We start from the raw sequence: 26998 nt of genomic DNA on the forward strand, positions 1-26998 counted from the left end.
GAAAAACTTTAATACAAGGACCTATAAAAGGATCTGTTACAGTGGCAATGTGATAATTCAAACAAAGCAACATGTTGCCAGCACATGTATGCATGAGTCAGGCAACTGAGATGTACTTACACTGTAATTATTACCAACTGAAGGTTACTTGAAACTCAAAAATAAGTGCAAAATTAATTATCAAAACCAGCTGAATAATCCAATGATAGAAAAAAATGCTGAACCAATGAGGAGAAACCATGCACCATTTACATGTGTATGACTGGACCAATGCATACTCAAGAAAATGATTGCTATTGTTTCATGTAATTATATTTCAACTTGTGTTAAGAATTTTCCCATATCACTCCACTCCAGAAGCTACATGTACATGTACATGTACAATGAATTATCTCCTGACACTCATGTCTTATTTGGATTTATTCCTTTTTCCCATCAATAATTCTGTTATTGGTCTGCCTTTAGCAGGTTTCTCCTCTCAGAAACTACTAAGGGTCAAAATTTCCTTTCAAAAGGAGGCACAAATTCATCCCGGTTGACATATTCACCTGAGTAAGCCCTTGCAAAGTCAGAGCTTGAAATAATTTCCCAGCTAGCGCCGGTTAAGCTGTCCAGTCAAATCTGTTTTTGCTGTTTCTGGACAAATATGCATTACATGTATGTCATAACTTTTAACAAAGTGCTTCTCCCCCCTCAGCATGATGCTTTCATTTGTACATAAGAAAGCAAGTACATTTAGTGAGCTTTTTATTGATTTAAGATGCAGCCTCACAATCAGTACAGGAGGCGTGAAAAGCATAGCACAGCCACAATGTTTTGCTCGCTTCTCGCATTAGTTCACAACATTAGTTTGCAGCAAATTTTCCGCAGACTATAACATACACAACGATAGACATGCTATGCCAGAAGACCTGCTAATTTCGTGACTGACGGATTACAAAGCGGAAACTTGCAACTACCGGAAATCTTACTGTAGTCAAAAGGTGGTCTGGTCATATCTTTCTTTGCTTTCTTTTTCTTTTCTTTTTTTTTCTTTCATGAAGGCAAATAATGTACAACCTAATTTAGAACTACTACTACGGTAGCTTTAAATTACTTTTTCTTTGAAGAGTCAATGACTGCCAGTGGACAAAACCCATTTTTGAGGGGACATTGTCCGTGGACCTGCCGTTATTTTAAGCTCTGAAAATTGAGCAGCACACAATCTGTAAATCCAATATTATTTCACAAACAAGGCAGCTGGTCAAAAGGTCAGGACTGGTGATTATGCAATCCAAAGAAATGCCCACTTTTTCACACACCATAATGCACTTTACTGACCTGTCCGTATAGAGTATGAAGCAGCGAGTGACCTGTCCTGTCAGCAACTGCGCAACACCTGTGAGCTTGACCTCCTTTTCCATAGTTATAACTCTGACCGCCAAAAGCTCGCTGGTATATCTGGCCCTTTTCTGTGCGGCTAAATGGCATGCCATAATTTTCCAGCTGCAAACAGTAAGATTCACTCAACATTATGATAATGGTAATTTGATTGACCATACAGTCCACAGTTTTGTTCAATCTGTTAAAGAAAAAAGGTGAAGTCTCTGTTACGAGCCTAGGAAGGCCCATCAGGCCGGCGCTTATCTCCGGTTTCCATAGCATGAAACAACTAGGAGTATATCTACTCCCCCTGGATGGGATGCTAGTTCATCGCAGGGATACCCCCAGCATTTTTGCCGGTACCTATTTATACACCTGGGTGCAGAGAGGCACCATGAGAGTAAAGTGTCTTGCCCAAGAACAGAACAAGATGTCCCCGGCCAGGCCCCAAATCCAGACCACTCGATTCGGAGTCGAGCACTCTAACCATGAGGCCACTGCGCCTCTTCAGCTGTATCTACAATGTAAGCGGGTGGTTGAGGCAGGGTGGGGGGTGAGGGCATTCTGTTCTGATTTTTCCCTGAATTAATGATTATTTTTACAAGTTTGTTTGTTTGTTTGTTTGTTTGTTTGAGACTGAGCAGGGGAACCAAGAAAGATCTGAGTTCAAGGTGAGCTGTCTCATAACCATAGGGAGGGAGGCATTTATTAATGTACATTATTATCCCCAAAAGAAAAGAATGAATAAACAAAAATGCTAAGACAAAATTTACCAGTGAGTTTGAGAGCATGATTTAATGAAGGGAATGTATCTACATGTAATGTGTACCAATCAAGAATCACAGCTCTAAAAGATTTAACAGTTCTTCATGGCAAAAGGAAGGGCAGAATGCCACTAAAAATTGTTTGATCTAGTATATACCTTTGATGCAAAAGCCAAAAAAAAAAGAGAATGCATGTTCCTTCCCTCCCCTTTTGGACACCATGAAATTATGATCGAATGTTTACATTCATAAAGAGAGGAGAACAGAACTTAAAGTCCAAAATACGGACCAATGATTTCTTAATTTAAAATGCTGCTGATTTGTAGTGACAGATGGCAGACCATTAACAGCAATAACTGACAAAGTTTAATCAAATTGGCCAATCCCGTTGCTGGATGTTACCCACTAACCTATTTACAAAAAATTGCGCATGAAGTAGAAAAATATCGAAAAATATTTCGATACTGTACTGTATGTGTCAAAAGGTTTTGTCTAATGCTATTGTTTCGCTTTCGAGAAGTTATGTTAAGGTGATTCCCGGGTAAAAGAACCCGTCATAGATTTCCGATGAAACTTGGTATGATGACATTACAGTACAAGGAGATGTTAAAAAGGTAATAAAAAGAGGGGGTCACCGTGCTTGTTTTCATGCCACGATGCTGACAAAAATGGTTATTTAGGTGACTTTTGGTTATCTCAGTGCACACCAAACAAGATCGATTATTTTTCAATGCGGCGTGCTATATCACACAGAGTTCGACTTTCTTTGATTGCTTATTCATCTACAGTACGTGCCAGAAAAAATGGCTTCAAATAACCTGCATTATTTATTGATAATTTTATCCTTTAAAGGAAACATAATTTGGACTTTCTCTGCTGGGCCTGTTACGTCTCTATCTGTAGCATTTATTTCATTTGCCAAAAAAGTAGCTATAGATTTCTGCCAAATTTTTCTCAGTTATTGCGGATATTGTTCTCATTGAATTTATAAAATAAAAAGTGGGGTCACCGTGCTCGTTTAAGAGAAAAGGAGCTTTTATCTCGCTATCGAGCTTAGTTTGAGGGAAATCCCTTATGTTTTGTACGCGTGCGCGCTCATGTGCGCGTGCTGATGACGCAAAAATCGTGCGCAGTAGGAATGCGCAATGCAAAACCAGGGAATCACCTTAATTTGACCACAAAATCTCTGATTGAGATCCTTGAAAAAAATTTTGTGGGCCTCAAAGCTCAATCCTCAATTCTCTAATCTCAAAATTTGATCCTCGATTCTCGAAAACAACAACTTTAAAAGGATTGTGGATCATCGAGCTTTGTGTCGAGACTGTCAACTTACTTTTGCATGGTACTGTGCAGTGATTATTTAAGGTGGTAACAAAAGAAAACATTGATTGAAATTTGAACCCTAACACTTTCCCTCCTAAGAGTTATCCTGTTATCCCTTTCCAGTCCAAGAAAGACATTTTTTGATTTTACTCTGTCTATTGCCAGACAATTATACCAATCAATTGGAGCAGCTTTATGGGTGAATGGGTTCACAGATACAGTGTATTAACCCATTGACTCCCAGGGGTTCCCCATTGATGAGTAAAATCTGGCCAGTTTAGGCCGGTTTGGATGCCAATCTAATCTAATCCACTCAAAAAGAACCTGCTGGGCACAAAATGAAGCAAGCTACAAACCTCTATGACTGACTTTGGTGCTTCTTCTGTCATATAATGTATGGCGTCTTGATCACCCAGCCAATCACTGCCTTTTACTGTATCATACCTGCAAGAATTGTGTATGAACTATTAAGTCTCATCAGCGGGATGAAAGCCTACAGAACTAAACGCACAACAGGGGATGAAGGTCACCAAAGTTAAGTGCTGTTGGGCAGGGATAATACTTTTGCAGAAAAAAACAGTTCATGAACTGCAAAAAAACTGCAGCTAATGAACTAGTATCAGCAGCACAAATATTTTGTGTCTTAAGGAACTTTTCAGATAGAAGAAACAGTGTGCATTCTAAGGAAATCTACATTAGGCATCATACAAAATTTGTGTAAAATATAGTTCATTTTTAGGATGTACATGTAACTTTCAGTAGGACTTGGACAGACTTTATATAAGTCGCTTATTAGTTTTTAAGTTCACTTGTTTGATTTTAGTTTGGGGTCAGTTAAATCAAAGTAAGAGGAGTTTATTCTCGAATAAACACATGATTGGGAGAACATGCCGTGACACAGAATTTCGAGAATAATTATTATAATTATAATTAATTAATGATATTTACAGTCCCAGGAAGCTCAACTCACTCAAAAGTGGTTTTCAGGGGGGCCCTGCATTCGATCAAGTTAGAATTTAGAAATGCTGGTTTCTGAGGAGAGGGGAAAACTGGAAAACCCGGAGAAAAACGTCTCAGAGCAGAGTAAAGAACCAACAACAAACTTACATGTAACCCACATAAATGTATGGCCATGAGTCCAGAATCGAACCAAGGCCACATTGGTGGGAGGCGAGTGCTTTCACCACTACACCATCACTGCTCCCTGAAGCACGGGCCATAAAGACTCTTATAATGGTAGGAGAACTCGCCTTCTACCAATTAATGGAATTACTGGTCATCAAGACCAATAAATTGAACAAGAGAGCTTAAGATGAATTGGAGGAAGGCCTGTCCTGCCAACCACGAACACTACAGTAAGTTATCATTAAATCAAAGCTTTTAAAAAGTATACTATGGCTCTGCGTTTATAGAGGTAGTAACAACAGTCAAATTTATGGGGTGGGCGGAAAACAAATAGATCCAGTCTTTTCACAATAAACTCACATGTGCCAGCGCCAGTCATCAGGTTCCATGTTTCCTAAAGCAGCATTAATTCCTCCCTGATGAAATTAAATAAAGCAGCATGTTCACTATTTTGATTTAACAACTTACAGTTCCACAGTTACACGTACATTCATAAATCTTAAGGCCTACTATTGCTGGTCTGGCCAGAGTTTAAATACTGTACAAGAGAGTAAGTAAGTCCATGAGGTCTTGCACTGTCATGCATGTCCAATATGGCTGCACAATGAGATAAATGGTACTTTGCATCAGTGCTCGGAAATAGCGGTTACAAGTCCGGTCAGCCCACGACCAGAAAGTTTACCGAGTGACCAGTTTTTGGTAAAATGATAACAATGGACAGTAGGCAGCCAAAGATCAGCACCTGACTCACCCAGGTCAGGTTTCTATTGTCAATGCCCGATCGTAAACCTGTAAGTGATGGAGATCAAAGACTCCATTTTGAAAATGCTAAAATTTAACCCATGCAGACTGCCACAAAAAACCACAGGCACACCCTTTGAACTACTGGAAACCCAGCACCAACATCATGTGATTGCATCTCAACACGGTATATATTTAGGGGCCGGGTTTCCTAATGGCCAACCAAGCATAATATCAGGGCAAAAATTTAACAGGTTAAGTTGTCAGGCTTTTGAAACAGGGACAACCTGGTTTTCTTTCAAGCACTGCTTAATTTGCATACACATCACAAAGTGTCATCATATAAACAAAAATGATACTACATGTACATGTATCATTAATATTACTCACTTGTGCTGCAACAGTATGTGATCTTGTGGGAAACAGTTTTGTGATACAAGCAGTTTTGAAACCCTCATGAGCAAGTCCAAATGCCGCTCGCAATCCAGCTCCTCCAGCTCCAACAACTACTGCATCATACGTGTGGTCCACAACAGGGTATTCTCTTGACAACTAGAAAACAAGATACTGTATTACTGATTTATTTCACTTTGCTGACCATTTTATTACTAATATTGCAAGAGTCAAAAAGAAGATATACAGTGTACATGTAATTGAAAATGCTGAGCTTGATTCATGACACCGTACCCACTCAAAAGTTACAATTTTATCACAATTGCCTGTAATCTTGCAATCTAGACAACACTGCTCGAGTCAACATTCTCTGGTTGTAAAAGCCAATCAGAAACACTCATTTTGTGAAATGAACCAATCCGATTGCAAGAAAGTTATAGACAACGCCTGCTCTTTCTTTGTGACACGATCTTGATCAAGCTATGAAATAAACATTTTCTTTTGACTTGGAATTCGTCATCACAGTGGTCAAACTGTTGTGGACTCCCAAGCTTAAGGCTGCACCCCGAGAGTCCACAACATTTCCCCTTAAATTGAGGTGTTTGAAAATAACTGAAGAAAATACTTTAGACATAAAATAAGGAAACCTGTGACAGGTGTTTAATTTAAAGTAGTTGTATGGGATTCTGTAAGGGTAATTCCAATGATAACGATGATGATGTCATCCATGACAGGAGATCGGTACTTCTACATATCACCAAGGGAACAACTTCAAATCATATCTCTCAGGGAAATTAATCAAAGGAACAATAAGGATCAAGTCCACCCATCACAGCTGGCCACTATCATGATACATAGTCATTTGTAATAGCGTGTAAAAGGTCAATGTTATCGCCTGAAGAAGACCAGCAGCAAGCAGTCGAAACGTTGTTGTCTACAACCAAACTGATTACAACATGAGACAAAATGATCATATATGTATTATTATTTATTGATGAGCACTATTATTTTAATTAGTGCTGATTGGTTTAGCACTAGAGCACCAACCACACAGGTCAATATAAATTAATAATATTAATAATGGTTGTTGAAGAGCAGAATGCCAGAGTATCCGGAGAAAAAACTCCAACAAACCAAAAATGGTGCTATGCAGGAAAATATTTACCATGCAGGCCACTATGAAGGGAGGAGCCCTTTCAACATGTGGCCATTCGTCCTTTATCTGTGACAAACTTGTTCCATTTCTGTCAAGTTAGCAGCTCACTGCAGTGTTTGGCAACGACAGCAAGGGTGCTGCCTAATGGTCGCCCGGTTGCCTGAGGCGCCACATTTGCGAGCACGGGAGACCAAATTTCTGAACGAGTAACCCGAACGGACGCCTAACTTATCACAAGGTGATTCATCCTCACTTTCTTGTAAATTTGATCCCAGCTGGACAGTAAGCAATGAAAAAAGCGATATGACTGGAGAGGACATACAGAAGCTAAGCAAATTCCACAAATTAATGACTCTTCAACTTGAACACTCTTCACACTTGAGGCAGTGCAGCCCAGTACTAAGGCGCTTGCCTTGAGATCCGGAGATCCCGGGTTGAAGACCCGCTCTGACCACTCCTTGAATTTGATCCTGGTAGTCCCTGATTCAACATCTCGGCTGCACTTGTAAATAGTCAACTGGTTTGCCTCCGTCCAGTTGGGATTCTTAACAGTTGTTACTTCGTTCATTGTGTTTCATTGGCCCTGAAAAGCCTCCATGGGGAGAGGTAAATTAAATATGTATTGTATTGTATTGTAAAAAGTGTTCAATATTGCTAAGGGCATTCTTTGCATTACCTCCTGGTAGCGCACAGAGACTGGGTCACAATGTGATTTCCAAAAATTATGGAAATGGTACGTCCATATGTTCATTTTGCGCACGCAAAGGCAGTTAAATTTGCACGCAATTTACGCAACAAAGGAAACATATTCACCCCATCAGCTCTAAAGAGACTTAAGTACTAGTAAAACGTGGTATGATATTATTGTAATGACTATGTGATTTCTTAACCTTGAATTAATTGCTGAAAGAAAATACTACTTGTTTTCATGATGTCTGCACTATTGTACAGTGTACGCCCAAAATGTTAGGTTCTTTCCTAACCCCCAAATACCTGGATCTTTATGCACTTTTAACCCTTTCACCCCCGTGGGGTTCCCCATTGACGAGTAAAATCGTCTGGCGTCAAGACAGAGTAAAATCTATAAGTGGCACTCTTGGGAGTGAAAGGGTTATTAATAGGGACATAGTTTTTGAGTGAATCTAGCTGTTGTTAATGGGGACATAGTTTTTTGAGTGAATCTAGCTGTTGTTAACCCTTTCAACCCCATGGGGTTCCCCATTTACAAGTAAAATCATCTGGCGTGAGACAGAGTAAAATAAGCAAGCTAATAAATAACAAACAAATAAACCAAAAGGCGGTAGATTATTTTCTGAAGTACACTTTTACTTTTACTATTCTGAAATGGAATGTTGATTGGTAATAGAAAGGATCAAGAATTGTGACTACTATTGCCCTTGATCTTGAAGATAAACTGAGTTTAATTAAACTGGAAAAATGTGATTTCGTTTATTCACTTCATCTATAATTATAAAGACAACGTTTACTGTCATAAGGTACACAGCAGTTTTCCTGGTCGCCATTTTGGAAAAGGCCTTTATCGGCAGATTGGAAGGCCATAAAACTAACAAATTATTTTATCACAAGTTTCCACGTACTCTGTTACAAAGATATCACCGTACGTTATTCTTTTTCCTCTCAGAAACGGCTTCCGTGAGGAAACAAGCAATGCTTCACGTTTCCCAAATGTCGAAGTTGTTTTTCATTACTTGTCACGCAATTCTTACATAATCAGAAAGACAACTCAACAGCATTATTCACACCTAAAAATTCACATCTAGGGATAGCCAATGGAACAAAGAAACGATATACATCCTCCCCTTTGGGATTGTTCACTCGAAAACACATTTCGAAACCCATTCCAAATTCCTGAAATTTGAAAAAATCATGGAATAAAGTCGTGTCCTTTCGCACGTAAACTTACGAACAGGCAACGATTGCATAATAAACAACTGTCACACATTTTAACCAGAGATGACACCTAAACAAAGCAATTAAATTAAAACAAGGCATTATATACGTAAGGCACAAACCTTTCCCTTTGCTGTAGCATCTTGAGATTTTCTTCCTTCGATTTTAAAGTGGAAAGAACGGCTTCCAGACACCCTCAACGCGCCTCGAGCAAGCCCAGAGAGCTAAGGGACATATTGTACATGTATTGGCTGACATAGCACATTGAAAACTACATTAAAATCCATAAGATGTAAGCAAATCACTCAGATTGTTTCTTTACCTTTGTAGAAGTTAGCCATGATTTGGTTTTAAGTCCCGACAACATGTTTTATCGTGGTTATATTTTCCCTTATATTCCTCAAAGTGAAAATAATTTATGTATTTTTCAAGCATACAGTACGGAATCGATCCGCTGACACAAAAAATTGCAAGATCTCTAGGTTTCGTCTGACACTTACCACAGGTTACCCAGAACAGACATTAGGGAGCTTTAAGCAAGCGCGTTTTTGAGACGCGAACGGCAACCGGAAGAGGAAATCTCGCGTGCCAGGACACTGTTGTCTCCCAGACTTTTATACTAATCATCTGTAATGGAGTAAAGATACTTGATAATGTAAATGTGGTTGTGCCGGTACATAAGTTAAAAGGAAAAACAGCTCACTTCCGGTTGCCGTCCGCGTCTCAAAAACGCGCGTGCTTAAACTCCCTACTATTATTCTCCGCCTGTCTCCGGCCTGGCCGACCCGACCAAGGACACATTCGGCTAAATGTAAGCGAGCTGTATTTTTCAGTTATAAAAGTTTAAACCACTTACAATATCCCGTTTTTGTGATAATTGCTGGAGAGCGAGCGAGCAGTAACATATCCTGGGATTAGTGACCGGGATTCGTGAAAAGGTAGGACGAAGTCTTAAATTCACCACTTTTTCCTAGAATGCATGATAATTATTCAGAATACACTGCGCCATTCACTAGCTTTTACCAGAATGCATTGCATTTGAGCAGAACGCTGCCATTGAGGCACAAGGTGCCGTAAATATTCAATGAAACAACACAACATGACGTAAGAGTGAAAACTCACAACAATTCCAAATCCAGATTAAATCCTCGCATATAAATCTTATTGTAAATGTAAATGTAAATGTACTCTTAGTTGACCGCTCCCTACAAGGGCTCAACGGGATCGGACCGAATGCATGCGAAGGCGCCCACGGCTGCCGCCATACGATCCATGTGTGATCTCTGAGCACCGCAAACCCAGCCAGACGTAATTGACTGGGAGTCGATTTTGAGGAGGGAGGAGTCAGGTTGAGATCAACTGAAACTCAGCCTAACATACTAACCAACATACTAACCAAAGCCAGAGTTGAACCTGGGTCATACTTTCTTACCCCCATTTTTACAAGTCTCTCAAATACTAGCCAAACTGCATTTAAGCTTCCATCCATTAAACTTCCGAACATCGCAGGGAAGAATGGCTCCGTCTCCAGTGTTATTCTGGAAAATAACCGCAGAGGAAGGAAGCAACCCACAATGGCAATAAGGTCAGGCTTTTTAATTGAGAATTTTTTTCATATAATTATGTTCTTAAGCCTTTTATCGGGATTCCCATACAAATCCTTATATTTTTGTCGGCCATGCTCACACTCCGCTTGGGCCGCCTGTGGTCAAACAAAGAGCGGTTTGTTCTTGCAAACTCCCCCAGCTGAAAATACGTGGTGTATGCGACAGCTTGTATATATAGAGAATTGTACGGGAAAATCACCGATCGTAAAAAAATTGTGTAAATAACTATCTCATTTGAAATAAAGTTTTCCTACCTCAAATGTGTGACGAACTTGTCTCTTGTGCCGAGTTTAGAGCCATTCTGACGACGTTTAGTGAAGTTATCCGGAAACCGTTACTAAAAGAATAGGAAGGCCGACCACTCCATCCATCGCTGGCCAGACCTCACTCCACAATTCGTTTCCTCCTCAACAGGAAAAGTCCCGAATCGCAATAAAAATAACAGTTCCATAAAGCCCAATAAATTTCACTCCAAATACGTGTGTTTCGGCGGCCGAAAGACTCGTGAAGAACGAAAACGTTGCGGTAAAATCCACTTCGTCGGCTTTCCTCAGAGGCGTGTGACCGGGCAGTCAACAACGGCCGCTCGTACTGCTCGTAAGCTGGTTTCACCCTCAACTCTGATTGGAGGGTTGCCGAAACACACGTATTTGGAGTGAACTTTATTGGGCTTTACGGAACTGTTGTTTTTATTGCGATTCGGGACTTTTCCTGTTGAGGAGACAACGATTTGTGGAGTGAGGTCTGGCCAGCGATGGATGGAGTGGGCGGCCTTCCTATTCTTTTAGTAACGGTTTCCGGATAACTTCACTAAACGGCGTCAGAATGACTCTAAACTCGGCAAAAGAGACAAGTTCGTCACACATTTGAGGTAGGAAAACTTTACTTCAAATGAGATAGTTATTTACACAATTTTTTTTACGATCGGTGATTTTCCCGTACAATTCTCTATATATACAAGCTGTCGCATACACCACGTATTTTCAGCTTGGGGAGCCTGTGGTTCTTGGAATCATAATGAATAGCGTTACAACATAACATGATTTGTCTTGAAATCGTATGAACTTGCTCCGTCTGTTCGTGCATTTCGTGATTTCGTGCAATTCTGAAAACTTTTAAAACGTCACTCGTGCCCATAAATCACGAAATACACGAGCAAGTTCATACAACGTTTTATTTGTTATTTTCCCAACAAAATCACTCCATCATTTTCTCTTTCCATAGCAACTTCCGCATACATCTTATTCCAAATGGCCGCCTTTTAGATCTTTTTTGTTTTTATTGAACTTAGACCTTGATGCCTCGTTCAAGGCAAAATATTCTTTTGAATTTTAAGCTTAAGAACGAGGCATCCAGGGCTAATTTAAATAAAAACAAAAGAATATTTAAATGATGCCCATTTTGGAATAAGGTCTACAAAACACTCTTCTTTGTAACGTATTTATGCATTTGTCATTGACCAATCAGAAACGCGATATTTTGTTCAGTATATAATATCATCCTCGGAGACCCAGGGGCAGATCGCAGAGGCAAGGGAAAGTCTAAACGAGCGAAAGAAAATGGCGACGAAGAAAAGCATAGTAGGGTTCTTACCAGACCATTTCCAAACAGCAGAGGTAATTCTCAATTCTGATTAGTGCCAGAAATTCTGTGTTTTTCTGCCCAATCAGAGGTCAACAGGCAGTGAAGTCGTTTGGTGTCTTCTTACACGGAAATCACTTGATAGCCATACTTGCCTTGGTTCGTTTGCTCGTTTTGCTCGAGGAGAAAAGTCTCAATCACAGCACAAAATATACAGGGAATCGTTCGGAATATCGGCGGAGAAATACGCTGAACCTTTCGCAGGTATCGTTACAATGGCGTATTTCCAATTGTGCGGGATTTGTTTTAAAGATGTCCTCCCCGATTCACCTAATAAATTAGCAGCGATTACTTTTGATCTGACAATTATTTTTATTCTGCCCCCTTTTCCTGGTCGAGGTATTTCTAGAAATCTTACATGAATTGCGGTGGCAATAACTTTTGCTATTCTCGAGAAATTCTTGATCGCACGGGCCACACGCAGCATGACTTTATTTCAATGCGCGCCAAATTAAATTTAACGCTATCGAGCTCGTGTTCTCTTCACGATATTGTTCACGATGAGCCACCCGAAAGAAATAGTTCAGTTGACGACTGTTGTCGAGTGCGTTCTTACGTTTTTGTTAACAAACAGAGACAGCGAAACCTTTATGATAAATTTTTGAGAATATTTGAAGAGGCTTTCGATCAAACTTAAAAGTCCAGGCAGATGATGGTCTTTCTGGTGCATTGTGCGACACTTGTCACAAAAGGCTGGAATCAATCTGGAAAAAAAAAGTCGTCATTTGCCATTTCAGCAAAGCACTTGTTGAAAAGGAGACATCCCCTTTATCCTTTGACATCGAGGCAAGGAGATGCACAAACTGCTTGTCACATTGACATGAAAAAAGGTTATAGAATTCCCTTTGAAAATGTACCAATTAAGCCAATTCCACCATCCTTGGTGATGTATTGTCCTGGTGAGTTAACAAATTACGATGAGGAAAGCACCCAAACACCAAAAAATCAAGTTGCCACTGCTTTCCAAAATCAAGCAAAGGAACATCTGTCAAGGTATGCACAATTCCAATAATTCTGTATACATACACACACTGTATGTTTATGTAGAAACACATGTTTTATTATACATGTTATACTGACAGTGTACTAGAAAATGAAATTTGCCATTGTTGTAATGGCATATCCTTAAGTTTCAAGTTTTTTGCAAATTACTTAGTAACTGTTTAACTTTTTACAAAAGATGTTATATCATTATCCTTTAGGAGGCTCAGAACAGATGTTCAGCCAAGTGCTCCGGCTTATTGTCACACATGCCACCTGAGCCGCTCCAGAGGATCATAAATGAATCAAGATGAATACAACCGGAAATAGTTTGTTAGATTTGGTCAGGTTTATCTCAAAAGTTCGTCCAGCGTCCTTCCCTGATTTGTTTGGAAACAAGTGAGAAGCGTTATTTTGCATTCTTAAAGTGAATTTTCAAAAAAATTATCCAGTGGAATTTTTTTTCATCTATCAGCTTTTTCACAAATATTTCGAATTCTACTTCCGTTTATAGTTCCTTCTCACATCATGTACTGGGTCAGAGAATTATGATAGTTTCAAAATCTAAAAAAACAAAAATTTATACTACTCACTGATTTGGTTTTCGAGATACTCTTCAAACACCAAGTTTTAGAGGGTCTTTGAGTAGCACTGTACCATTACCACAGCAGCAGTTGGGATCCAGCAAACACCCTTTAAAACATTGCCTCAATAGTATTACACAGGTATGAAGCTGACACCCTTATGTAAGGATTGGAGTTATCTTTTTCCATTGGACACACGACTATTAGGAGTGGAAAATTTGAAAATTATACATCAAATCAGTTCATAATGGTTCATTTTTTGCAGTTCGATTTTGTTTCCCTAAACTGAAATATTGTGCTACCTTTTCTGATGTGTCCAATAAAGCTGATAAACTAATAAAAAATATTGAAAGAATGTGAATTAATTTTAAAGTTGTCACATTTTTGGGATCTTTGCTGTAAAGAGAAATATCAAGGTTAAGATTTTATATTAGCAGAGGTACAATTCAGAATATTATGTACTACCTGGATCCAAATAATCATTTTACTGTTGGAGAAAATTTCTTTTAGCATTGTTTTAGAAACCTCAGGACCCTGTTGTTGTTTTTACTGTTTAACACACAGCACACTTTTGTATGAAATATGAAATGGCAAATAAGAATTTCCTAAAAGCAAAATTAATGTTGCTTTAAAACATTAATGACAACCCAACTTGCAGTGCTCATAAAATATTCACAATCTGTTTCCTATGTTCTTTGCAACTGTCTTTAATCTTTCTTCACATTTAGATTATTGTCCATTATCCAAGTAAAATTATTTCAAAGGAATTGCCAGCACATTTGCATAACCTGGATATTGCCCTTTGCAAGGCTATTAAAGAACACATCAGCTGTTACTTTGGCAGCATTCGAAGCAAACGTTTGCTCTCGAGATTAGCAAAGTTTCAGCCACAGCAATTGATGCAAGAAATCTAGAAATACCTCGACCAGGAAAAGGGGGCAGAATAAAAATAATTATCAGATCAAAATTAATCACTGCTATTTTAGGTGAATCGGGGAGGACATCTTTAAACAAATCTCGCACACTTGGAAATACGCTGCTGTTCCAATTCCTGCGAAAGGTCCAGCGCATTTCTCCGCCGATATTCCGAACGATTCCCTGTATATTTTGTGCTGTGATTGAGACTTTTCTACTCGAGCAAAACCTTGCCAAGCGAATCGAGTATGGCGATCAAGTGATTTCCGTGTAAGAAGACACCAAACGACTTCACGGCCTGCTGACCTCTGATTGGGCAGAAAAACACAAAGAATTTCTGGCACCAATCAGAATTGAGAATTACCTCTGCTATTTGGAAATGGTCTGGTAAAAACTCTAGTTCTCGCCCTATTATGCTTTTCTTCGTCGCCATTTTCTTTCGCCCGTTTAGACTTTCCCTTGCCTCCGCGATCTGCCCCTGGGTCTCCGAGGATGGTATATAATAGAACTAAATATAGTACAAATTCCGAAGTCTGGATTCGCTCCTCTGTGCAGAATTCTCAGTTCGACTTGCTGTCATCACGGAGTTGTTTCAACGGGATTTTTAGTTACAAAAGGTAAGTTTAATGCCTAATAGATCAAAGAACATTCGACCCAGCCTCTGTTGAAGACATTGTTCATGACGAGAGATAAGAGCCCTTGCTTGGTAGTCATTAGTACCTCCCTTTCAACGTGAATTGATGGAACCGAACTTGCGAAGTTTAACTGAGTGAACCGAACTGAGTTCCTTTGTCATGAAATTAAACAGCGAACTCGCCTATGCTGGGGATCAAACTCGCCTACATAGGTCAGTGAGTTGAGCAGTAGGTGAAGGCAAGTTGACAAAGCAACGGTAAACAAGAGTAACAACAGTAAACAAAGCAACGGACCGGATCTCCATAAAAACGCCACAGCCTTAAGGCCAGATAAATTTCCTATCACATCAACTCCACTCCGGGATCGCACCGCGATTTTTGGCAGATAAATTCCAAATAATGTTTGTTTTTTATAATCTTCCCATGCGTTCGCCCCTTTGCGGCTGTTATAGCTTGATGGCGATCATATTACATTCTGCACTCTCGTTGGCCTAGTGTGTCAAATTCATGGGAAGATTATAAAAGCCGAACATTACTTGGAATTTATTCGACGAAAATCGCTGTGCGATAGGAAATTTATCTGGACTTAAGGCTGTGGTGTTTTTATGGAGATTCGGTTCGTTGCTTTGTGATGGGAGAGCAATTTGTGGGACGAGATCGCTGCTAGTCACCGGCCTTGCTTCGCTTTATGGGGGAAATGACAACCGACGACATCGTAAAAATTCGTAAGACACAAACCCATCTAAAACGGATACAGTTTGCGCTCTGATTGCACATAAAAGACGAGGACAACCGTACGTAGAGGTAAGTGAAGCTTATTTTTACATTTACAGCTTACTTTAGCATTTATAAGCTCAAAGTTAGTTTTCCCATACAAAGTCTAAAAATCGTAAAACAAGCTTGGGGTACCTGTGGTTGTCGCTCAGTGAGTGAATTCGAGTGGAAGCACAGGCGCCCCCCAAGCTCAGTGTGAGGCAAAGGCGACAAAAATATAAGGATTTGTATGGGAATCGCGATAAAAGACTTGAGATGACAACCATACGATAAAAGTCTCAATTATAAAAAGCCTAATCTTATTGCCATTGTGGGTGGCTTCCTTCCTGTGTGGTTATTTCCATATTAAACGCGATTTGAGCTGTTTTCAATTCCTCGGTTGTCAACAGTTATTATAAAATGCCAAGGCTGGACAATAAAGTCTCATGCGCCCACCAAAGTGAGTCAAATATTCCTAGATAAAATGTTCCCCCGGTTACAATTCCTCATTAGAATCAAGTGACAAAGATTAAACGTTCATTTCAGCCCACTAACAACGCAATAGCAGCCCTGCGAGCGACCTCAGGCGGTAGTTTTTCCAATCGATCGAAAGGAAAATCATTTTCGGAAGGTGGGTTTCTTTGCTTTGTTGGACAATTGAACTTTGTAACCGGCTTTGTAACCCTGCCCGCTTGAACAAAGAGTCCTGGGGGCCCTTTCCCGAAAGTCCCGAAACTTCGGGTGGCACTGTGACAGTTCCCCTGTATCTCAAGAACGGAAAGGATTTGAGTCGTCAAACTTAACAGTTACAACGAAAGGTTACATTTATACAAACGTTGGCCGTGTAGCACTTATATTTTAAACAGAGTTAACTGAATAGAGTGTAATGTGAAGTGCTAGATTTCTATCCCATATGAACCATGTGAGCGTTAACCCTACTGATGGCTACACGGCCAACGTTTGTATTTTTCAGTTCCCATGGCCTGCTCCCGTCTGACCTTGTAGCTCAGTCGGTAGAGCGGCAGAGATCTAACCTGAAGGTCGTGGGTTCAATTCCCACCCTGGTCAGAGTTTTTCACTGTCCTTGTGTGGGCCCATTTCCATCAGTAGGGCACATGGTTCACATGGTTCATATGGCATAGAAATATTCAGTTAAAACTTAACAGTCAGTTTTCTGTTTATGAACTGCGCGAACTTTGAAATCAATTTGCTCGCCTACGAAGTGAAAAAACTCGACAAAAGGTTGCAAAAGTTCTTCGCGTCACATGAATTTCTCAGGTTGTAGTATAAACAAATAATAGCATGATTTAATTCGATTTGTATGTGATATTTGGCATAAATACCACTCGTGATATTTCAAAATTGTCCCAAATTTTGTATAAATGGGTTATTGACCAAGAGTGAGGTCAAGGTGGCTGGAGACGAGACGAAGTCTAGGTCCATAAACATGCAAAAAAAGAAGGAGGCCAATATCCAGCCATCTTGACCGATCAAGCTTGGTCAATAAAGGATTTATTGTATGACTTAAAAAACAAAAAAATGATCTTTGATCTTGCGGGACCAAGCGAGAAATCCCGAGCGGGCAAGATAGCTGCGATCCCGTCCAAACTGGCACCCAAATGGCCAGAGTTAGATAAACTGAGAGAAAAGGAAGATAAAATCAAGGCCAACAAAACCAACGGGTGCAACAAGCATCACACAGGTAGAGAGCTAAGTCCTCTTTAATTCAATTGGTGACAGCCTCTATATCCCATACTGAAAAGAGAATGCAGTTGTTGGTAATGAAAGTTCCGAGCGTCGTTCTTATTTTGTCGAGACCGATTGTAATGCAGTTGAGGGAAGGAAGATTGGAATCAGGAAGATTGGAATCAGGAAGATTGGAATCAGCTGCTGTTGTGATGTACAGATCTTTACATGGGATGACCCCTGAATATTGTTTTTCGAAACGACGTAACATCATATCGATTAAGGAATACTCAAAATAAATTGGCTCTTCCGCAGCCCCGCACCAATTATTTAAAGAGTTTCTCTTACAGCGGAGCCGGGTTGTGGAACAGCCTATCCAGTGACCTTCGTGCAGCATCCTTGTAAAGCAGCTTTTAGTATGTAGTTAATAGTATTTTAGGTTAGTTAGTTTACCTAGGGATACTTTTAGTTAAATTTTATTCTTTTATTTTTTTATAATCTTTGCTGAAGGATTAACCGTGTATAAATAAAGTTACCATTACCATTACCAGCTTTGTAGCCTCGCTCGTAGTTTAGGACACGTGTATCTGATATAAGAGATCGCATTGTACATACTGTAGGGATTCATAATTAAACACTGGAAGCTCCTTCTCGTGACTCCTTGTTACGCGCCTTCAATAGCAGCGTAGCCACTTCTTTCCTGACTAACATATCCTAAGGGGAGGGGTGGTATTGACCACCGCGTAGCCGCGCAGCCACCGCTTTCCTGACTAACATATTCTAGCGGTGAGGGGTGCTATTGAGCACTGTGAAGCCGCGTAGCCATCACTTTTCAAGATCACTTTTGGAGTGGCGGGGTATTCAGCAGTTACTCCGGCCCTGTGACGAGGAATCGTTATTAGACAGATAACTGGAAAATTTGATGGTACGCGGGGCCAGGGCTGGGCCGGGTTCGAGGCCGGGTTCGGGGCCGATTCAAGTCATAAAAGTTATCGATTCTTGTTGTTTAGCCAGCACAGCAAACTCGATCAGCGGTAAATCACATTCACAAGCGGCTTTACTTGAGTAAAGTTAATCAGTGGTAGATAAAAGTTAAGCCTCACCTCATCTATTGGCAATTTTTCGCTTCGCTTATTTGAATAAGTTTGTTACTAACATTAGCTCATCATAATTGATCTCTGAAACAGAAGGGCTAGGGTTAATTTCTGCACAATAATATAAAGAACAATGGGTACAATTAGTGGAAACCTAAGCACAAAATTTGCGGTAAGACATTTTCACTCTTCTAGGCAGCCCAAGCTCGGTTTATGATTTATAGCCTTTGTATGGGAAAATTAACGTTGAGCTTATGAATGCTAAAATAAGCTGTAAATGTAGAAATAAACTACACTTACCTCTACATACAGTTGTTCTCGTCTTTTTTGTGCAATCGGAGGGTAAACTTGTGTCCGTTTTAGACGGGATAGTGGCTTTCAAATTTTTACGATGCCGTTAGTTGTCATTTCTCCTCATAAAGAGAAGAAAAGCTGGTGACTCGTGGCGATCTCGTCCCACAAATTGCTCTTGTATCACAAAGCAATGGTCCGCATCGTCATAAAAACACCGCAGCCTTAAGGCCAGATAAATTTCCTATCACATCAGCTCAACTCTGGGGCCACACAGCGATTTTTGCGGATAAATTCCAAATAATATGTTCAACTTTCTGTAATCTTCCCATGCGTTCAGCTAGATGTGTGGCTACGGCCGTTATAGCTTGACGCCGATCGTATTACATTTTGCACTCTCATTGGACAATTTGAAAAGTTTTCATGGGCAATTGAAACAATGACTTAGACTTAAAAACTGTAGAAACTGCTTACAATACGAAACAATAGCAGGTTTCGAGAGCTGCTACACTAAATTGCTACACTACTGTTTCCCGACCGCTGATCAAGGCAACGATGACTGTGGGAACGAGTTTGTAACAAATGGATGTTTCCGACTTATGGGCTCTTCCATGCACTTTGTAATAACTCTTCCGTGGCCATAGTAAAGTTTTCATCGGCATAAACTTTTCTTCTGTCTGCAGGAGGATCTTGTTGCTCTGTTGGTCACAGGAAAGACTGTTACCAAACTACTAAAAGATGGATCACAAGCAACGTGAAATCTTGCGCCATCACCGGCCCTTTCTCAGAAAAGACCTGGAAGCCAAGAAGCTATTGCCGTGTTTGGCCAACATTTTGGACGCAACAGACGATCAGGAAATAAGGCAAAAGGATACGAGAGAAGAAAGCTCTGACAAATTGTTAGAGATATTACCCAGGAGAGGCCCAGAGGCTTTCAGCGAGTTTTTGAAAGCGTTACAAAAAGTGCAGCCTCATCTAGCTGAACCTCTAATTAAAGAAACAGGTACCTCTTAAAGTACAATTATTAACCAGCTGGTTACAAGGATCTACACTGTTTTCAGGGTAGACTTTCGAAAAGTCCTTCGTCTAGATACGCGCGGAACGAAGAACTTTTCATGCTTGATTGGCGCCAATTTTAGCGACCGAGAACGGGTCGCTGAGCTAGGCCAATCAGAGTAGTCCTCGTGGACCCCAGGGGATTGTCAATCAAAGTTTGCCACACGCAGTGAAGCGTGACTTCCAACATGCTACTAAAGCCACCGGGTATTCCAAGGGTGCTTACCATCCAGCCAAATAATCGGAATGGAATGATCGTTGCATAAGGGTAAGCGATTTTCCGAATTTAATGACCAACCGGATGAGAATGGCGCTTACCATTTACTACACAGCATTCTATCCCGCATATTTTACTCCATCTTGTGAGAAAGGGCCTGGAAACGGAAGGTTCGCGCAAATGGTAAGGGCATTTCGCGAATTCCGTTCCGAACGGAAAAAGAGGACTACCTCTGGAGGTCGTCCACAATTTCCGAAAAGATTTTCCGGAAAATTGCCTTTCCATTTGACCCCCCATGCAAACCGAAATTTCCGGATTGTTTGGCTAAATGGTAAGCACCCCAACTTACGCGACTATCAGAGGAAAATAATTCAAGAATATCTGTCTTGCATACATCTGTTTGTGTCTGCTCCAACCAGAGCTGGGAAACGTCTGACCTTTAAACTAGTCCCGTACGCTTTTGGTCGTTTACTTGGAAAGGATTACAATGCTGTCGTATTCGTAATTGTTCCACTGATTTCAATCACGAAAGATTTGGTCTCCAGCCGCAATTGTCGTGGCATTAGAGCGTCATATTTAGGAGACAACACATTTAAAATCTTAAGTATAAACTGGTGTTTGGAAGTCCCAAGGTGATTCTCAATCGACTATCGACACAAAAATTAAAATGGTCTTCACTAAGATGTGTCTTTTTTATCCCGGTCTAGTACGTCTCCTACACCTGAAGCCTACCTGTTCTTTCATGAGTGAAATCAATTGACTTTCTTGACGATTCGAAACTTTTCCTTTAATACTTGCTAATCTTTCGAATTAGTGTTTCGTTTCTATCAGCACAAATCACGGCACAAGTGTTAGTCCAAAAAATACCACTGGAGATCTCCTTTCCAAGCGGCGACTCGAGATTGAAAATAAGCTTTCGTTTTATTTCATCTTTGTTTCTGATACCTTTAGCACAAAGTCAACAAATTTCCTCTTTCGATTTCGTAGAAACAAACATGTTCGACTGTTTTCGTCGGATTGCGCCATCAAGTGCAGGACTTGCGAATGACGTCATCCCCTTTTTGGCGCGAGACGCAAATGAGGACCTTGCAAGTGAGACAAGTCGACCTCTCGCGACTTCGTCGCTCGCTCATTTACTTCCCGTACGAAAAATCACGATTCGCTCGCTAAAACATTTTCTCCTGGGATTGTCATGAGGTCGACTTGTGGCAAGTCTATTTTCAGGGAAGAACACAATACTATTTATAGCCATTGTTTAGTGAGAGACTCATTTGCACATTTCCTATAGAATGATGACGATGCTAACTTTATTTGAAGGTACTATGTCATCCAACGCGCGTGTACGAGTTGGTCAAAAAGCTCTTGGAAACATCTGCCTGACTATTTCAAATTCTGTCGAAGAGATCGAGTAGCTTATTTCACTAAGAGTTGCTTGAATGGCGTTGATATTCAGCGATTTCCATGGGATGGAAAGGAACAAGCATGTGAAAGCTTGTCCTTGTGCAGCGAGAGTGAGAGATGACTAGACAGTAACATCCACTGAAGAGCAAAACATAAGTGATGTGCTCTATGCAAGTTATTGCAGCTTGTCCCTATTGCGCATGTGCCCCAGTCCCTTTAACATTGCACCATGCTGATGCCGGTGCAGTGCTCGACCAACTGAGCTTCAACCCTGGTCAAAACTGTTGGGACAATTCTCGCTTTCCCCCTCCTTCCATTACAATGTTGGTTTTTCAAGATGTTTGAAGTCAAGAGTAGATCATTGATCGCATGAATGTTTCAACATTTTCTGGGGGGAGGGGAGCGGGGGGGCGAAAAAGGTAGCGAAAGAAAAGCATGCGTTGCTCACGTAACGATGGAACCATGTACAGCTCTACTTTTCGGCCAAATTTGACAAGCGTCCCAAGTCTTTTGACCTGGATTGTCTGAAACTGAGTTTCAGCAAACAAAACTGGAAACCGAAACATATGTCCTCAAAACAGTAAACAATATGTAACCTTGCATTAAAGACTGTTTTATTGTAGTAAAGTCTGTTTTATAGAGGCTTAAAAGCGGCGAAGAATATTGCCAGGAGACTCGTTCCTAGACTTCGCAGAGTTAGTGGCCGCTTTTCGAGCTGCAGAGTGTGTAGTGGGAGGCGCAGTGGCCTCATGGTTAGTGGCTCGACTCCGGATCGAGTGGTCCGGGTTCGGGCCCTGGCTGGGGACATTGTGTTGTGTTCTTAGGCAAGACACTTTACTCTAACGGTGCCTCTCTCCACCCAGGTGTATAAATGGGTACCAGCGAAATGCCGGGGGTAACCCTGCGATGGACTAGCATCCCATCCAGGGGGGAGTATAAATACTCCTAGTCGCTTCATGCTACTGAAACCGGAGATAAGCGCCGGCCTGATGAGCCTTCTGGCTCTTAAGCAGAGACTTTACCTTTCGAGCTGCAGAACACCTTTGACCTTGCTAAGCAGTGCCGAGACTCCTCACAAGTTGAAAGACAGCAAATCGCATAGACAATAAAATAGTACAAGGTAAAGAGTCACATTCATGTCTCCGTAGATTTTGCTTCGCCAAATTTGCTGCGCGTCATCTTGCTGATAATAATCAGAGTCACACAAAACAGAATGGTCAGTGCGTGACCCAAGCTGTTGATGACAACGGCAACAGTGCTCACTCCTAAAAACACATTTTCTGCTTGTGCTTTTGATGTAGCTACCAGAATATATGGCATGTTGTGTTAATATACACACCTTCGTTGATCTTTAATTGGCGTTTGTTTCTGACCTGCTTAATTCGTTTTTCAACAGTGCTCTAGTATTGAATAATAATAAGTTATACAAAAGCAAAACTATTGTCAAATACTTGTGAAATGTTCGTGGCTAGTCTGACAGACTAGCCACGAACATTTAACAAGTACTTGGCAATAATTTTGCTTTTGTATAAATTTATCTCGTGATTACACGGTTGGGAATCCTTCTGCGTTAGAGGGCCAGACTGTCAACATGTAGAATTTGCGAACGGGACTTTGGGCGCGATGCTCAACAAGTTTGCCTTTGAATTCTAAAGGTCTTTGAAGAATCTCTTGGCGGAGACAAAACACGTCGAACTAGCCACGAACATTTCACAAGTATTTAATAATAAGTTAGCATCTAATTTGCTCTTTTGCTGTTTCTAGGGGGAGCACTGTTGTAAAATACACACCTGGTGATCCTTTGAAACCGAAAGGTACTTGTATGAATAGAAAAGAAAGATTTATTATGATTTCTGTACAGTCTTTTCTTAAAAGTAACTTCGTCGTCGTCGGCCTCCTTCCGTCTCAGGAGACGATGGCTGCACTGGGTCAGGTCTGGTTGCTGCACCTCCTCGTGTGGCTGTGTAGGCCGATGCGGGAGTGGCAGCCTCTGCCGCACAGGCGGCAGGTGTGGGCTGTTGCTGCCTGGTATGAGGAGCTGGACTTGGGGGCGGCTCTCTTCTTCTTCTTTAGGCAGTCAATGCGGTCTCGCTGGGCTTGCTTTGTGCTGCAGTGAACGGCGGCGCACCAGGAGTCCCGAGACTCTGCAATACAGAGGTTAAGCATGACGTTTACGGCCAGCGGCAAACGGGAAACGACAGCCTCCTGCTTATCATAAAAGCGTGAAAATTCTCTCATTTTAACTTGTCTCGTTCCTTTGAACAGTTGCTTTATGTCTGGAGCTAACAGGACAGAATTGAGCTAATATCAAGCAGTGTTCTTAAATTTCTAACCCAAATTTCACTCCGACGTTTGCCGTTTGGCGTAAACGTCATGCTTAACCTCTCTAATGACTTCCCACGCCTGGATGTCGATTGCAGCACTCTTCAAGTCTCTCTTGCAAGTGTCTTTGTATCGCAGTCTGGGGCGGCCCTGGGATCTGGCTCCTGATGCAACCTCTCCGTAAAGGAGGTCCTTCGATGACCGGTCGACCATCATCCATGCGGTGGACGTGGCCTAGCCAGCAGAGACGACGCTGACTCAGTAGGGTGAAGATGGCGGGCAGGCCATCGTGCTTGAGCATGTCGGTGTTGGGAATCCTGTCCTGCCATCTTATCCCCAGTATGCGTCTGAGACAGCGGAGGTGGAAACTGTTCAGTCTCCTGGGCAGCATATCATGTCCAAGTTTCGCTGGAGTAGAGGCGTATGCTCAAGACCCAGGCTCTGTACACCTGCATCTTGGACCACACCCTCTTGTGGAGCTTGGACATCACTGCTGAGACCTTTGCTATCCTGGAGTTGATTTCTGGCTCCAGGGAGAGGTTGGAGCTGATGGTGGACCCCAGGTACTGGAACTGGTCGACTGTGTTCAGTACGTGACTCCCTATGTGGATGCTCATGGGGGAGTCAGATCCCTGTCCCGTCACCTCAGTCTTCTTGAGGCTGATGGTGAGGCCGAACTCGTCACAGGCATGTAAAAAGTGGTCAATCAGTCTCTGAAGGGCTTCTTGGGTGTGTGTGGCCAGAGCAGCATTGTCGGCGAGGAGGGCCTCTCTGATGGTCACGTGCCTGACCTTGGTCTTCGCTCGGAGTCTTGCCAGGTTGAACAGCGTGTCGCGTGTGCAGGTAGACTCCGTCCTTGTTATCGTTGAAGGCGAACGACAGGAACATGGAGAAGAATATGCCAAAGAGGGACGGGGTGAGCACACAGCCCTTTTTGACGCCGCTGCTAATGGGGAAAGGCTCGGACGTGGCCCCGTTGTAGCTCACTGTGCTGCTTATGTCTGTGTGGAACGACTCGATGATGGAGTGCAGTTTTGCGGGGCAGCCTATCTTCTTCAGCAGCTTGAAGAGTCCGCTTCTGCTGACCAGGTCGAACGCCTTTGTCAGATCTATGAAGGCGAGGAAGAGCGGCTGGTTTTGCTCTTGGCATTTCTCCTGTAGCTGTCTCAAGGAAAAGATCATGTCGGTGGTGGATCTGCCAGCTCTGAACCCGCAATGGGACTCGGGATGACTCTGGTGAATACTTTACCAACAATGCTCAGCAGGGAGATGCCCCGGTAGCTGTTGCATTCGCTGCAGTCGCCTTTGTTGTTGTATAGAGACACCATCCTGGCACCACGCATGTCATGAGGTACGGCGTCCTCCATTCAGCACAGGCAGAGCAGTTCGTGTAGGTCGTCGATCTAGCTCTTCTTCCCCTCGCTTGATGATCTCTGGAGGGATTCTGTCTTCTCCTGGGGGATTGCCGGCGGAGAGACAGTCGATGGCCTTGCTGAGGTCTTCCTCTGTTGGTTCCTCGTCAAGTTCTTCCAAAACGGGAAGCTGGCTGATGGCGTCCAGGGCTGCGTCCGTCACGACGTTCTGAGTGGAGTAGAGCTCGAGGTAGTGCTCCACCCATCGCTCCATCTGCTTATCCTGGTCTGTGATGTTCTTGCCTGTCTTAGTCTTCAGTGGGTTGCTCTTGGTGGGAATGGGGCCGGTGGCTTGCTTGATGCCCGCGTACATGCCGCCTGTGTTGCTGAAGTCAGCATCGGCCTGTGTCCTCCGACTCAGCTTCTGCCAGTAGTCATTGGCGCAGCGTTGGGCTGTCTGTTGGCACTTCCTGCGGGCGGCCCTGAGTGCATCTTGTGTGGCTTGGCACGGGTTCTCGTCGTGCTCTAGGCGTGCAGCGCGCTTGGCCTCAATGACTGGTTCCATCTCCAGCCAGTTCTCCTCGAACCAGTCCTCGTAGCTATGCTCCTTTCTCCCCAAAGTCTCCAGCCCCGATTGGAAGAGGGCAGTGCGCACTTCTTCCCACTTTGCGTTTGCAGTGGTGGCATCTGTGCGACCTTTGTCCAGTGACGGCCTGAGGGACTCGCGGAATCTGTGAACTGTGAACGGGCACGACGCTCGGCTGGCGTTGATGTGCGGGAGACTCTTGGTCTTGGAGTAGTGCATCTTGCGTGGGACGAGGTGGATCCTGGAGCGGACAAGGATGTGGTCCGTGTCACACTCGGCACTGTGCATGCTTCTGGTGTTCTGCACGTTGTTAAAGTCTCTCTTTTTGGTCAGGATGAAGTCTAGCTGGTGCCAGTGCTTAGATATTGGGTGACACCATGATACTTTGTGCCTATCCTTGTGATGGAGGAAGGTGTTCGTCACTGCCACCTTGTGGAAAGAGCATAGCTAAAAGAGTCTAACCATTCTCGGTTATATTTCCAACTCAGTGATGGTCGATGACAGAAGGCCAGGCTTCATGGTCCGTGCTCACCCTTGTCTTGAACTCTCCCATGGTGCTTCCTTGTTGGGGATGCTTCGGACTGTCAAGACAACGGCATCGCAGAATCGGTGCTTCCCGTCCGTGGTGGGACCAAGCGTGAGGAGTACGCTCACACAAAGTTGACTTTGCCCGTTCTCGTTGTCATGCTCAGGGTTAAGAGTCTCTCAGGCCTCCCTGCCGAAGGTTCGATGGTGGACTGCAGGGAGTTCTTCACTGCGAAGCCCACGCCGTGTTGTAGCTCATCTGCTCCATTCCCCAGCCAGAAGAACGTGTAGTTCCTTTAAGTAGACCTTGTCACGGTTTCTGATGCCATATTGGTTGGGAGGCAAACCAGGCTTAAATTACAGTGAATGTATGTATTATAAATTCTTTAAGGTCTGACGATTGTGGATAGCGAGAATACCTCTCAAAAAGCACTTCTATTGAGATTATTTTAGTGAAGGATGATGATCAGAATCAAGCTATAACGACCGTAATACTTCATATAAACCCTTGTAAACAAAATTACTCAAATTCCGGCGAAATTTGAAGCGACATGAGTAGGTTTCCAATATCCAATTT

General features: G+C 42.2%; 2 protein-coding genes across 4 annotated transcripts in view; one reads left to right on the forward strand and one right to left on the reverse strand.

Moving 5' to 3' along the window:
* The window catches only part of LOC138033622 (succinate dehydrogenase [ubiquinone] flavoprotein subunit, mitochondrial-like), a 23902-nt gene extending 14665 nt beyond the window's left edge, over positions 1 to 9237 (reverse strand). The window contains exons 1-6 of the mRNA XM_068881418.1: positions 9098 to 9237; positions 8898 to 8999; positions 5706 to 5867; positions 4935 to 4990; positions 3806 to 3893; positions 1321 to 1485 (exon numbers count right to left, since the gene is read on the reverse strand). Coding sequence (XP_068737519.1) covers positions 1321 to 1485; positions 3806 to 3893; positions 4935 to 4990; positions 5706 to 5867; positions 8898 to 8999; positions 9098 to 9142 — 618 coding nt within the window. The 5' untranslated portion in view covers positions 9143 to 9237. The remainder of the gene's footprint in view (positions 1 to 1320; positions 1486 to 3805; positions 3894 to 4934; positions 4991 to 5705; positions 5868 to 8897; positions 9000 to 9097) is intronic.
* A 10412-nt stretch (positions 9238 to 19649) lies between these two features.
* LOC138033034 (golgin subfamily A member 6-like protein 25) overlaps positions 19650 to 26998 on the forward strand; it is a 30779-nt gene continuing 23430 nt past the window's right edge. For all 3 annotated transcript variants that reach the window (XM_068880768.1, XM_068880769.1, XM_068880767.1), the window contains exon 1: positions 19650 to 19965. In XM_068880768.1, the coding sequence (XP_068736869.1) occupies positions 19701 to 19965 (265 nt within the window). In that variant the 5' untranslated portion in view covers positions 19650 to 19700. The remainder of the gene's footprint in view (positions 19966 to 26998) is intronic.

Source organism: Montipora capricornis, chromosome 14, assembly GCF_036669925.1.
Source record: "Montipora capricornis isolate CH-2021 chromosome 14, ASM3666992v2, whole genome shotgun sequence".
Classification (NCBI taxonomy): domain Eukaryota; kingdom Metazoa; phylum Cnidaria; class Anthozoa; order Scleractinia; family Acroporidae; genus Montipora; species Montipora capricornis.